This window comes from Tachysurus fulvidraco, chromosome 1 (genome assembly GCF_022655615.1).
Source record: "Tachysurus fulvidraco isolate hzauxx_2018 chromosome 1, HZAU_PFXX_2.0, whole genome shotgun sequence".
NCBI lineage: Eukaryota > Metazoa > Chordata > Actinopteri > Siluriformes > Bagridae > Tachysurus > Tachysurus fulvidraco.
In genome coordinates this window covers 34,896,140-34,911,743 of record NC_062518.1, presented here as the reverse complement: position 1 = coordinate 34,911,743, position 15,604 = coordinate 34,896,140, and the positions used below count along the sequence as shown (strand labels likewise).

General features: G+C 38.8%; 1 protein-coding gene across 2 annotated transcripts in view; it reads right to left on the bottom strand.

Annotated features, from left to right (window-relative positions):
• The window catches only part of pcxb (pyruvate carboxylase b), a 221,442-nt gene that overhangs the window by 106,560 nt on the left and 99,278 nt on the right, over positions 1-15,604 (bottom strand). For both annotated transcript variants that reach the window (XM_047810480.1, XM_047810476.1), the window contains one exon: positions 3,422-3,604. In XM_047810480.1, the coding sequence (XP_047666436.1) occupies positions 3,422-3,604 (183 nt within the window). The remainder of the gene's footprint in view (positions 1-3,421; positions 3,605-15,604) is intronic.

Genomic DNA, 15,604 nt, shown 5'->3' with positions numbered 1-15,604 from the left:
ATCGCTTTGGTGACGTCGACTAGTCAGAGCAGTGGAAATAAATTCACTCTAGTTTATACCTGTTATGACTCAGCCTGGACTTGCCACATGCAGTTGTTTTGTTTGTGTATGTTCCTCGTCACATGTCTGCCCTGCCCTTGTCTGCCCTGCCCTGTTTCCACGCCTGCACCTAATTGTATCTGATTGTCTTGTGTATAAATGTGAGCCGCGTTGCCGATGGCAGTGCGGAATCTACTGTTGTCTTGTCTTGTCTTCAGTCTGTGTCATGTTTAGTGTTTCCTTTGCTATTAAACCCTGTTTTGTTTTGGCTATCCTGCGTTTGGGTCCGCTTCCTGCCCCGTGTCATGACAATACTGTACCTATGACTATGCTAAGAAAAGACTTTTGCCATTGCTATAATGGATCATTAACACTGTGATTTCAAGTGAGACTGAGTTTTTAAATCCAACTCCTACTCATTCCCAAAGAAATATTTCCTGTAGTTATTTTTGTTGTTCAGTGAAGCGAAATAAAATGTGAATAATATTCTTGCTCTGTGGCAGAATGAATTCTGTTGGGACCAGCACTGTATAGTGCTTTTGGAGCTGTGAGTTTAACATCATATTCCAATGCCATTCAGCTAGTTTTGAGTTAGACAAGATTATTTTCAGATCAGAGCTGAACTATTGAAAAACCCCCAAACACTGCTCTAAAGTCCCTCATTCATCATTATGCTATAGGGAGAATTCATACTGTGCTACACGCGCTCAGTTTCAGAATTAAGGATTTCAGCTGAGTCGTTAGCTTATGGACACAAGTGTATTTAAAGAATACATATTAAATAGTGTGACATGATACCTACGTATTATTTTGCACAGTTATTGCACCCATTTATTTATTTACATTATTAACCTCTGTCTAATGTGTCTAACTAGTCGCTCCTTAACGTTTTCCTGCCTCATCGTTCTCCTGTGTTTTGACAACTAACGGTGTCGTCATTGGCTAAAACACATGCACAGGTTTCTTTACTTCCTGAACAAATGCAGAACAGAGTACGAGTTGCATTCACATTCATGGGAATTGCAGCACAGTTCTAGTGCAGCTGAACTCAGGCCTCCGACAGATAGTCTCAGGTGTGGTTCTTCCTGGTCTTTGTGAGGGCTTTCAAATGACTAATATTTCATGCAAACCATGCTCTGTTTCTGACAGCCAGTGTAAAAGGGCTTAGACTGATATGTGCCACCAAGAAGATGATGGTGTGCCTATACAAGAATACCTCTTGATACTACACTTGAATACTAGGAAAGCTTTAGCTGCACCCCTGAAATCCAGTCATATTATGGACATGGTGGTTGCCATATACAGTTGGAGGATGTCATCTATTAAGAACATCAGAGACATGCTGGAGCCTTCAGGGTGTTCAGAGGTCACCCTTGTCATCAGGCTAGCCAGAGCAGATCGATGGTGCTACTCCAAAGCCTAAAAATAATTTCTCTATTAATTCCAGTCAGGGAGAAGAGACATTTCAAGTCCCCTGGTGAGCACGGGCACATTGAACCCGAACAGTTATTCATGTCACAGTTTTATAAACTAAGACGACCCTTTAAGTGTCTTGTGCACATATGAAGTTCAGGTGCTTCTTGGTTAAGTGGTTCAATAGAATTGGTGGAGATAAATATTAAATAATGCCATTAGCAACCAAAATAAAGTTTCTTCTTCTTCTTCTTCTTCTTCTTCTTCTTCTTCTTCTTCTTCTTCTTCTTCTTCTTCTTCTTCTTCTTCTTCTTCTTCTTCTTCTTCTTCTTCTTCTTCTTCTTATTTGTAAACCCATATCTCAAGCTAATAAAGATCCATTATTGATTCATTTGGCACACAGTAGAGGTAGCCTTAAGTAGAAGCCTTAAGTGCCCATCTTCATCCTCAGATGATAGTGTTTTATATTTAACCCAATCCAATGACTCCAGTCATACCACTAAAGCAACTAAGGATTGTTAGGGCCAAAAAAGAGAGTGATCATGACAGGACAAGTTAGTACTCAAATCCTATTAAGAATCAATCAATCAATCAATCTATCTATCTATCTATCTATCTATCTATCTATCTATCTATCTATCTATCTATCTATCTATCTATCTATCTATCTATCTATCTATCTATCTATCTATCTAAACTTGAAATCATTTCTAATGTTTACTTTTAATACATAGTGACAGTTTGGGCAAAATAACTTTAAATAAACCAAATTAAAGGTGATGTTCTGTAATTTACCTGAGTCTAATTTCAGTTGACATTACATTTGCAAAAAAAAAAACCAATACGGATTCTGTAACTAGATAATTATCTAAGAACTGCATTGCACAACCACCCACCTGGCCACTTACACAATATAATTTTTTTTATCTTTAAGGAAACCTTCAGTTGAAACTCTTATTACTGTAATTAATTAATGCTGTATCTATAATGAAGTCTAACCTTAAACTCCTTAATTGCCTGATTTGTTGTAATTGTGAATGTCAGATGATTGTGTGGATGTCATTGAAGAACATTTGTCTGTTTATGTTTATTAGGGCAGGACTAAATATGTATGTGCTCACACACACACACACACACACACACACACACACACACACACACACACACACACACACACACACACACACACACACACACACACACACACACACACACACATACACTCAGACAAAAAGGAACCCTTTAGCATGATTTGTCCATTGGAGACAGTTGCTATGGGCACTAACACCTCATGTCACTTGTAGTTACTGTCTCTCAGCATCCTTCTTTCCACTGTTTTGCATCCATGTAGCCTTATTTCCACATAAGTGATCTTCAAATCTATGATTTTCATGTACAGGCATCTTGATAGAACTAACTTAATGAGCATCCAGGAGAATGTAAGTGGTGAGAACACACTACAGCAGCTAGAGGACAAGTGGATGTGCTGATATTGTTTAATTAAATGGAGCTCACGGTCTGTGATTAAAGTCGTTCCATAAGTAGACTACAACAGGAAACTGATTTCACTTTGTATGTGACATCTTGTACCTTACATAGTCCGCTCTGTTGATTACAATGGATACTGACAAATGAGGTGATTAACACTGAAAGGATGAAATTGTTTCCATAATCCGGCAACAGTGTTTTTATATTACAGAGGCTTTCGTTTTCTTTGCATGAAAATAGCTGTAAAACAAGACACTACAACAAGCAACAATTGCTGCTTACTGGCTGCATGACAACAATTCAGGTCCAGTGACATTTCAACATTTGTAATACTTCTGCACATGGCATTATATTCGGGAGACACCAGTGTCTGTACTGATTATATACTGCATGCTATTTACAATTCAAAAGCAAAATCTTTTACACCGACATGCTTTTAAGGCGGCACAGAAAACCAGATGGCTGTTCAGGTGTAGCTTACCTTCACTCCACGGATGCGGAACTCTGCCAGAGCCCGGAGCATCTTACTCCCTGCAGTTGGCAGATCCTTCCCACTTGAGATGACTTTGACCAATAGAGAGTCATAATGCGGTGATATAACTGCACCCTGGAACGCAGATGCGCTGTCTAGGCGAATACCCATTCCTTCTGCACTCCTGAACACCTGCAAACATTTTTTTTTATAGATAAAAGCTAAAGTTAGTGATCTCAGCAACATTTTAAAGTTTCAGCATCTTAAGAAGTAGCATTAAGGTCTGTGGGTTGGGTGTAGACTTGTGTATGCATTATACATATATTTATTGTGCATATCAATTCTGCATATGGATGCATACCAATGTATACCGCTAGTGACTTAAGACTACACTGACTGGTGACTTGCAGCAGCGTGAACGTAGCTTTTTTATGGACGCTTTGCTTATCCTATCTACTTTGCTGCATATCTTTGTTTACGACTCTCAAATATTTCTTACTTTAGAAACACTTTTCGTTTGCTGCTATGCATCTGTCCACCTGTCTGTTTGTCTGTCTGTCTGTCTGTTTGACTGTCTGTCTGCCAGGTTCCTCTCGAAGTTTTATTCCTCATATCATCTATCTATATATATCACTTAATCTAAAAATCTATATAAAAAAACCCTCACTGTTTAATATCTGTGAGTCAGTACTATTACAGATATGTGCATCTGCAAAATTCAACCTTGTAATTTGTGCTTGATAGTCAGAATTATGAACATTTGCGATCTAATATTTTAGAGCAGACATTTATACCTTGAGCTACTCTATAAGTCATTTCGGTTTCCAGAACGGAAAACAAAAGCGGCAACGTCTGTTTGTGATCAAGCGGCAGCTTCCAAATGCCTAACTGACTTGGCAAGGAGGAAGTTGGAGATATATCAACGTGTTGATTGACTAATTTCTATGCAACATGTTGAAAAACATGACTGTTTCTTGTGGATGTTATTGCAAGTAAACGATTTTCATACAGTCCACAATAGTTCTTTATTATTCTTTATTATTTATCTAGCCAATCAGAATGCCAGTCAGCAGGCTATGTTAATATGTGTTACTGGTATTTGCTTTCAGAAAAACCCATAAGAAAAAGAAACTATAAAAGCATGTTCATATCTGTAGTGCAGTAATATTTCAGAAAGATGGCAAAAACCCTTTTATGATTTAGTGCAGGCAATTAGTGTGATATCCGAAGCATACCTACTATTAGTGTTTTACCATCATACACCAGCGGGTACCATAATGATCTGCATGTCCATAAAGGTTCACAGCCAGGACTCACACTTCCTTGAGTTTCTATTCTTAACTGGATACTAATAAACTGCACATAAGAACTGCTGTGGCAATCATAAGACTGTCCTGTGCTCATCCAATAACTTTGTGTTCTGTGATCTCAAATACTTCTGGGTAATTATGATCCCAGGTACGCTCACGTCACTTTGGTCAGAGCCAGATGTTGGTGAACCTTTATTTAACAAACTATAAAAAAATAGAGTACAATTTTTAACTTTAGTTCCAGAAAATGAAGAACAAAGAATGCAGGTCAGGCGTGTATTTCTTTTATGTTTTTAATCGTTGTATTGTTACGTATTGTATCGTAATTTGCTCGTATTTCAATAACTTGGTGCATAAAACGAACATATAACAGACATCCGCTTCTGAGATCAGAAAACCAACCTTCAATTTCAACAAAATTTTCCCCTTAACTACAGACGTTGCAACTGTTGATTTTTTCTGACTGACACTCTGAGCTCACAGAAAATTCCAGTTTCCCAATCGTAATTACAATTATGTGGTGCTCATGTGTGTTCCAATCGTAAATATGACCACCAGTTTTCACAATAAATTCAGTCTGTGCATCATTTTAACACGCATAACACTGTTTGACTTCACAGCATACAGTGGTAGCAATAATATATAATGGTTCCTAAATGCCATCTCAGAGAGTTTTTCCTTATTAAGGATCCAAATCCATGTGCCGATTTCTGTAAAGATGCTCAGTGACAATGTCATGCCAACAGAACTGCAGTATTTGGGGGTTTTGTAGGGTTATATGCCAAAATGCACAATGCATATACTGTATGCTCACTGGTGTTTATCGCACACATTGTGCTGTGTGTAGTAGTATGATAAGGCTAAAAAAAAAACACACACTATAAATTTTAAACTGTGTGAGATAGAGAGATTTTGTAAAAGTGCTGTCAGGTTCATCAAAGGTTTTTGCATGGTTCTAATACTGGCATAATCCCCTGCTATGCTAAAAGTCAGTCTGAAAGGTTATGAATTTTTTTCAAACTAATTCTCCACTAGCCAAAAGAACATGTCTCCCACAGACACTGTTAAGATCTTTTTTAAAGATTGTCTATTCTTTCACTCCATTCACAGACCTTTCCTGCTATTTAAGGTAATATTTTCAAGATCAATGCACAAGATAAAAAGAATGGACCCTTGTAAGGTCGCCTGATCGCTGGTCGATGACAAATTCATTACAACCTCGATGAATGGACCTTATTGATCAATGGTGATACAATTATTCAGTCCATCCTTCAGGTGATTATCCATGCCTCGAATAATTTTTCCGGTCTTCAAAATCCCATATGGGAAAGTAAAAATGATGATAGAATGTTGCCTTCTTTGCAAAATCAGCATGGGTCCAATTATATTCATTCTTCTTTTGCCATCCCGTGTAGCAGACTTCTCATCATTATTCTTTCACTCTGTGTCACAACCCTCTTTCAGACACTTCACTCACCTTGCTGTCTGCTTATTGCTGAAATATGCCTAGTCATTCATGCAATCAGGTTTGAAATATTCCTTTATCACGCCAGCATATGACCTTTTTGTGTCTTTTATCAAAGATCTTCCTCCTCTGACTGTCTTTCTCTCTCTCCGACTGCCCTCCTGCTGTTTTCAGCTATTGGTTAAACCTACTGGTGGACAGAAGGTACACTCTCCACAACCTCCTGTCGATTTAAAACCAATTACACCTGCACAAAGGGTCCCAAAAACATACAGACGCTCTTCTGACAGCCTTCCACTCTCTTGATCTAGGTCGATTCATATTGATCTTCATTAAAGACTAGGAAGGACTTTGTGGAGTGAGCATAAAAGAACATATACAGATAGAAAGAGCATTATTCTAAAAGACCTTGAAGCACTCTGCAGTCCAAGCATCTCAGAAGGATTGCGTAATATTTTAATTATAGAAAGATAAGCTTGACTGTATAGGGTTTTTCCAGACTGGACTGCAATGAGGCTGACATCATAAAAAATTATTGTTTGACCTTTTGACTTAATTGTGGTAAGACAGTGATATCGCATTCACAGCTCCATCAGTCAAAGACAAAAACAAAACACAGGCATGAATCATCACATTTCATTAATAATTTCAAGTGATAATTACATATTGTGAATGAATCTCACACATTGATATTGAAATAATTTATATCCATTCCCCAGTAAACACACAGGCCCTCAGGCTCAAATATCCTTACAAAATAAACTGCCTCTGTTACTTCAGGTTTAATTAGTTGTTCCTGTAGAAATTTTAACTTCAACTGAACTCTGTGTTGCTTGGAGAATCTCCCTCAGCGGCCACTCGCATACATGATGTTCAAAGGAGGAGTAAAGACCTTTGAAGAGACATGTCTCGCTTACTGCATTCCTCTCATTCAATTAAGCAAAACGCACAGAAAATCTACTCATCTGGCAACACATAGGAAGCTGGCGGATCTTAAAATCAATATAGTCTCAAGCCTGCGAATTCATAACAACTTACACTATTTCACTTAAAGTCAAATATTTTTAAAGTTTGTATGATTTTGTACAACTTTATTTCTACAAGATTATTTACAACCTACAGCTACACTGCCCTGGTTTGTCCATATTTGTACTAACTCTTATGATGTCTTATGATCTCTTTACACATGCTATTTCTTCACACACAAGTTGTCATAAAACTGATTTCCAGCTTTTTGCCTTTTTAAGAATAAGACGTGCATCTTGTGGTAATGTTTCCCTGGCCATGCTGAGTTTCTCTCGTATCACCACAGCGGGATTTTAAATTGTAAAATTGTTATTACTTAAATTCTCGAGATCATTTCAATTCAATTGCCGCAGATAACACATTTTACAACAGTTTCAGAATCTGATATACTGTATTTCATATGTTTTTCATACCTAAACCTAAACCATCAAACAACAAACTGGCCACTAACCCACTGTAACAAATATAGAAAAATTCACAGTGCAACATGAAAACCAGAATATAACCCAACATATGGTCAGGCAAAGTCAATGACTAGGGATTTAATGACCTCACTCTGTACTACAACACACACACACACACACACACACACACACACACACACACACACACACACACACACACACACACACACACACACACAAGTAGAAAACAGCCAGTGTAATTTACACGGCAATGCAGACGGCCACCTCAGGTGTCCACTGACACTTGTCTGAAGGTGTTCAGCGTGCAGGAAGTAATGCCTCTCTGAAATGCGTGAAATGTCACAGCCCACAGTGTGCTTACGTGTGTGTGTGTGTGTGTGTGTGTGTGTGTGTGTGTGTGTGTGTGTGTGTGTGTGTGTGTGTGTGTGTGTGTGTGTGTGTGTGAGAGAGAGAGAGAGAGAGAGAGAGAGAGAGAGAGAGAGAGAGAGAGAGAGAGAGAGAGAGAAAGCCACTGGAAATACTGTATTAAATTCCATTTTAACAAAATAATAAAAGTCATTCCTAATCTAATCTTTTTTCTGATTTGTTACAGAAGCAGAGTGAATTCTATCTTTTTTTTCACCAATATCTAATCCAGTATTTTTTTTTCTTGTAACACCCCAATACTGATCCTAGGCCTCTAAGATGCTCTGTTTGATCAATACTATGTGGACATGTGACCAATCACACCCACATATGCTTGTAGAAAATCCCATTCCAGTTTGGGCTAGATAAGCTCCATTCTTATAGGAAGGTTTTACACTACATTTTGGAGTGTGGCTGTGCTCATTCAGCTGGTGAGAAGATCTGGGTGCAGTCAGTGTTCCAGGTCAGCCCCAAGATGTTCATTGTTGTGGAGGTAAGGGCTCTGTGCTTTCACACCAACCCCAGCAAATTCTGTGTTTATGGTTCATAGTTCCAGTGAAGGGAAACTGTAATGCTGCAGCATGTAATGACATTCTGTACAATTCAAATATATGGCAACAGTTTAAGAATAAACCACAATTGGGTTTGGTGTCCATGTACTTGCTTATATATACTTTATATATACATATATACTTGAGGCTCTGGGTTGTTGATCAGAGGGTCAGGGTTCCTTGAGCAAGGCCCTTAATCCTCTCTGCTCCAGAGGCACTTTATCATGGCTGATCCTGTGATCTGACCCCAACCTCCCTAGTTGGGATATGTGAAGAAAGAATTTCACTGTGCTGTAATGTATATGTGGCAATAATAAAGGCTTCTATTCTATTTACTTGTATATATACGTTTGTGAAGCTTTAGACCAAACCAATACAGTTCAAGCAACCTTCGTGATCAACGGCACTGTAACATAATATTAATAATGTGCCTGACACCAGGCTATGTCACAGATCCCCTGGGAATCAGGGACAAAGATAGCAGACAGGAAATATGTAGTGTGTCAGCTTACTTCTTGAACAAATATTCAGTTATAACATTTGAAATGTAAAGAAATAAAGTCTTCTAAAGTGTAAATATTCATGTAAAGCAGAAAGTCTATTTGCTTTAAATGAAAACGAATAGTACTGCAACTCGATTAGAATGTATGAGGAAGAAGGTGTGTGTGTGTGTGTGTGTGTGTGTGTGTGTGTGTGTGTGTGTGTGTGTGTGTGTGTGTGTGTGTGTGTGTGTGTGTGTGTGTGTGTGTGTGTGTGTGTGTGTGTGTGTGTGTGTGTGTGTGTGCGTGTGTGAATGCTCAGGAATAACAGTGTGTATCAGTAACCAATCATCCAACTAGACTGCTCTCCTCATCCTGTCTCCATGGAAACCAGACTATCCAACATGGCCAACTGCCAGCGTATGCCTGCCTGCTCTCACCCTCTCTCTCCCATTACACACATCCTCCCTCTGTTTCTAAACTAGGTCACTACACCTATAGTGGCCCTTCTTCCCTCCTTCGCCAATACTCCCCGCCCCCTTGTGTGCTCTTTCTGGCTGCTCTGTAGCATCTCTATTACACTGCTCGCTCCCTTTCTCACTCTAGTTACTATTCTCTGTGTCTCTTCCTATGCTGTAAAGTAATGTCTATTCCTGACTTGACAAGCTGAGCTGACGCATCCAAAGCTCCCAGGAGTGAAAATACATGATGGAGAGAATAAGAAAGTCGAGTGCTGTAGCCAGGCCCAGCTCTGTTTTCGGGAGTTTACTATTTTAAAACTAAGCTGAAGCTCTAATCTTTCCCCTCATTCTCAACTTTTAACCCATCCCTCCCTTTTCAATGTGTACTCTGCAGTTCCTCAGAGCTACAGTCTTATCCTTCTGAACCCATTCTCATCTTTTCTTTTCTATCCTCTTGGGGAAAAAATAATGTCCTGATACAATCATACCATGTCCAGGCTTCATGCTTGTAGTTTGTAAAATTCAGACTGACATTTTTCTCAGTCTATCACTATTGACTGTTTGGAGGCTTACGTTATTTTGTATAGTATTTATTTATTTATTTATTTATTTATTTATTTATTTATTTTTGCTGCACTACCTCAAATACTTGCTTCCTTGTTCTTCAACCACTTTTCAAACAATTTTTCTTTCATTCTATTTATGATTCTGTCCCTTGTATCGCTTGCGTTTACAGAAGTTTATGCTACTGCAGAAAAGGAGGAGGAATCTGTTAGACGATTCGAGCCGTTTGGCGTGCTCTCTATGTCTTTTCTGTATACAACTAATGTTGGTCTCATTACTTTAATAAATTAAGGATCGAAACTTAGCACTTTACTCAAATCGTTGATGCCGCTTTGAGCCAGGAAAATAATTAATAGACATTAGTTAAATAGAACGAATTTTAACGAGGCCTGAAACCTCTGCTCCAGGCTTGTGTGTCAATCAGTGACCTTGTCTCACCGTTTTTGTCCTCATCACATCTTGGTCTGCCTCTTGATTGCCTCTTGCTGTCCTCCTCTGCCCTTTCTCTCCTCCGTGCTCATTATCTGTTTAACACCTCGAGTCAGCGCTTCCCTGCTTCTCTGCTTCTCTTTGGTGCAGCCTTTTATTCTCTCTGTAGTTTGGCCGTTAAATATTAGTCATCTTTCAGGTTGTCTTTTGTATTTAGTTGTGCTGATTGAGGCGAGGGTTGAGGTATTCATGGAGCTACCGTGTAACAATGTTAAACTTCTTTCATCTTGCTCTCTTTTCACTTCCCTTCGCTGTCAATTTCCTCTCCCTTAAGACCATGATGAAGCTTCAAATGGAGTCTTTATAAGTCTGAATGAGTTTGACTTTCCTGACCTTTTTTTTTTTTGTCATTTCTGATTATTTTCCACCAGGCCTGTTTTTCTTAGGTTATTTATCAAAACATTCTCTCTATTTTATTTTTTCAGCTTCCATTCACTGTCTCAGTTTCTGTGCAAGACACAGAACCATCCTATTGTACTTCCTGTTTTTCACTGCTGACCTCGCTTATTGGCTTCACATGGATGCGTCCTCGTGTTTGTTTTTCATTTTTCCTCCTGCCTCCAACACTCTATCCTACCCTGTCTTTTTCTCCCTAAAGGTGTAGTTTGCTTCTGTCTGAAGCCCCTGTGAGGCATGTTGAGTGCACAGAGCATATCTGCAGTTGTGGATAACGGTTTCAAATATATAATTCCAGCCCGTTGACATTTGATACTGTCTGTCTCTCTCTTTCTCACAACATCTCACTTTTGTTTGCTCCCTTTTTTCACCAAGCTATTGTTTCCCATCTGTGAATGTTTAGCACCGAATACTGTAGAATGGTAAAACAAAATACCTAAAAAATATCTGTGTATGCCTAGTACTCTTGTCAATTTTCTCCTCACTCATTTCTTACGTTACGGTCACACGTACAGCGCCTCACAGAGACCAGAGTTTGTTGGTTTTCAATGGAGCTGTTTGACTTCCTAGATGTGGGTGTGTCCGGCAACACAACAAAGATGAGAAACCAACGTAAGTGAAGACAGTAGATCACATGCGCATCTGATCTGTGGCAAAGTGCACACGCTGCTTCTCCTTCATTTCTTATTATATGATGCACATATACACTGAAGAATTTGTCATACAAACACCATCTGGCTTTTAGTGGCAAGAAAACTGATTTGGAATGCTAGTTGCTACTAAACTTGTTACTATGGCAACCAGTAGCAGGAACGCCACTTGACTATGACTTCATCATACAGTGAGTGGCGACCTGCAATGATAATACTGACTGTGCGAACGTAGCTTTACTTTGAATAAACAATAATAAGTCTAGCCACAAGAGCGCTAAACTGATAACCTGATGGTGCTTTCTGGGTGGTAGGGATGACTTGTGACTCACAGTAAAACTAGCTAGTCATGGGTGTCTGTGAGTTCATATCATCAAGGAGATTATGGAAAATTTATTATTTTCATTAGGGAATTTATAAATATCAAAATGTTATCAAAAAAGTAGAAAAGTTCAAGTTATCAAGTAATATTTAAGTAGCATTTAAGAGGGTGTACTTTCTTTTTCAGGTGACTGTATATATTTCTGAAAAGCTGTTTTGTGACAATGTCCATTAAAATATAGTCATTCAAATGAAGTTTAGCATCACTTGCATGCTTGGTAGCCTTTATATTTGTAAATCTTGAAAATGTAACTGCTATCTTGCATATTTGCATATGTTCCATATATTCTGTAATATTGCACCTGTCATAAAAAAGAAACATTGCTCTACATTCTACGCATGCGGCTCTGCACTCTTGCTATTGTTTTGCACCAGAACAAAGTGGAAAAATATGTCATTTTATTCTCTGTTTACTGAGCACTGTAAACTATATTTTGCCATTGTGAACCCCTCTGTAATCTCTGTCTCCTTCCACCCGTATTGTACGTGTAAAGCTTGTGATCTTGGCAGTCTGTTATTTTCTATAGGCAGCCTTGTAATTGTCGGGGGTAAAAATACATCCCGCAGGTGCACTGGTAAATAAAAGTGATCCTTCGGGGTAAGAAGAAGACTAGACTAAGTGTTAGTATTTGAAAAGCTAATTATAAACTAACAAAATAAACCAATCGATCAATATGTCACCCAGTAATAAAGCAGACAAGAGCTAAAGAATGTGAATGTTTTCTGATTTATGATTCAACCGAAATCCAATAGCTACAACAAGGTAATTAGCTTCAGCTAAGCTAAGATAGATTCTGTTTATTGTGTAGACACTGATGAATTCATTGATAGTTAATTCATCCATTGAATGTAATCAGATTGCAGTGTGTGCTGAGGAGAATGTAGCCTGGCACAATGATGTATGATGACCAGTGGGCATTAACGTAGAAGTCATCCCCTTTTCTCTCTCTTTGGAGATGTTTCTGCATCATTGCTGACCCGTACAAACACCACTACTATTTTCATTAACACTATCAGTGGTTTGAGTAGGCTGCGGCAGTGAAAGTGGCAGGGCGAGATCTGATCATTGTGTCTAAGTGTGGCAGGATGATGAATCGCTCAGAACAGGGACAAGAGAAACAAGAGTGATGAAGAGGAGCTTTCTGCTGCCTGGCCTCCAGCTCCAGCTATCTCCCTACTCCCCACCACCACCCCCCTCTATGTTTACATCTCTATTTCCCCCTTTTACTCAGCCCAAGAGATAAAATTTTATCCAAGAGATATAATACATCTGAACACTTCTTTTGTCTCTCTGCTTTTCCCTCATCGCCAGTGTCCCATATCATTGTCTCAGAGATGCTCATAAATCAGTTTGTGTCTGAATCTGAGTCAAATCTTAGATCTCTGAACTGAAGTCTAAGGGGGCTTTCACAATACCATTATTTCATGTGAACCTAGTTATGTGGACCAGGACGCACACCCTGGCACCAAACGTGTGACTACCAGTAGGTTGGAGAAGGTGGTGCAAGTCGAGTTGCACTGGAATCGTGCCACGATTGCCGTGAATGTGAAAGTAACTCATACACAGATCTGTGCTTGTTCGGGAAGTCAAGTAATCTGCATGTGTTTTGGTCGATATAATCGTCAACAATATTTTCAAAAACCCAATTTTACCGTAAGGGGCAGGGGATCAATGTAGGAAACTGTAGACATGAGCTGCCTTACTGTGCATACTAGCACAAATAAATTACATTGTGCTCTACTTGCATATTTATAATGACGTATGATGAACACAATAGAATCAAGTAAGTCTGAAACCGGTCCTAAGGGGACTGTTGCCAAGGGGAAACCATGAACAATCACGCTCAGATTACAAATGCAGCAAACATGCCCAGTGTGAAAACCTGAGTCAAGTCTTGGGTTTTTACTTTTGTTTTTACTTTTTACCACTCCGGCTGTTAGCAGGCGGCTTTTTATTTCACAAACACACATAAAACTGTTATATTATTTATCAGAAAAACACAGCACAGGGTGCACCATTTCTCCTATTAAATGTGAGAAACTGTACACTGTATGTGAAATAAAATAACACCTTTATGTGCATGTATAGAAAAACAATAAAATAACCTATCATTACACGTTACAGTATTATTAGCAAGTTATCAAGCTAGATGTATGATGTTTTTGTAAGCTAACATTATTCACTGATAAGCCATTACTTTAATACCACTGACAGGCGAAATGAATTATATTATTTTGTTACAGTGGCACTAGTCAAGGGGTGGGATAAATTAGGTAGCAAGAGAACAGTAAGTTCTCACAGATTAGAAGCAGACAATGGGAAAGCATAAGGATCTGAGAGACTATGACAATGGCCAAATTGTGATGGCTAGATGAGTGGGTCAGAGTTTCTCCAAAACAGCAGCTCTTGTTCGGTGTTCCAGTATAAAGTTATTAGTAGCTACAATAAGTGCTCCAAGGAAGGACAACCAGCATCAGAACTGGACTATAGGGCAATAGAAGAAGGTGACCTGGTCTGATGAATCATGGTTTCTTTTACACCATGTGGACAGCTGGGTCCTTGTACACCACTTACGTACATGTGGAAGAGATGGCACCAGGCTGCACTATGGTAAGAAGGCAATCTGGTAGAAGCAGTGTAATGCGCAAGTGGATGGCTCATTGACACAAAATACCTACCTGAGATTGCTACTATATTCAGTAACAACAGTGGCCTCTTTCAGCAGGATAATGTGCTCTGCTACACTAAAAACACTGTTCAGGAATGGACAGAAGTACACTACACAAAGAGTTCAAGGTAACGACTCAATCTTATTGAGCATCCAGAGGATGTGCTGGAAAAACAAGTCTGATCCATCACTAAGAACCTAAGTGAATAAAAAAAAATTGACAAATTGCTCACTTTTTATCCAACATAATTTGATCAAACAGACCCATTTCACACATGTCAGGATCCTCTATACCAAATATGGTCATCAATTCCCTTAAAATACAACAGTCTTGTTAGGTACAATAAATAAACTGTTGTTTAGTATGATATCAGTTTAAATAGAAGAAGAGTTTTATCAAAAAGGGACAGAAACAGCAATGCATATAAAAATCTGCAACAGACTCAAACATTTGTGTAGTTGAGGCTCTTCTCTCCATCTCTTCCAACCTACTAGCAATCCTCTAAATTTGGAACATGACACATGCACACACGGGGTGTGCCTTGGAGTGAGATTTAACAATAATTGTTCCAGCATCGTGAACAATCTGTCCTTGCCACAAAGCAAATGAGTGACAACAACCAACTCTTCATTAACAGTGCTAAGGTTAGTTTCCTAATAAAGCATGAACTCTGTCTATCATGTGAGGATAAACAAAACCCCATGTGTATGTCGTGCGTTTTAAATATATTTTTAGAAGTGTGGCATTTTCACGTCCTCTACAATCAAGCTCATACTCATAACTTGTTTTTTTTCCTAATTTGCATTTTGGAGACAGCTTCTATGAAAATAGTTTTGCTCCAAAACTGTTGCACAATTCACTTCTTTTTCCTCATTGCACTGCAGGCATCACAGGAATAGCGCTGCAATAAAATACGGTCG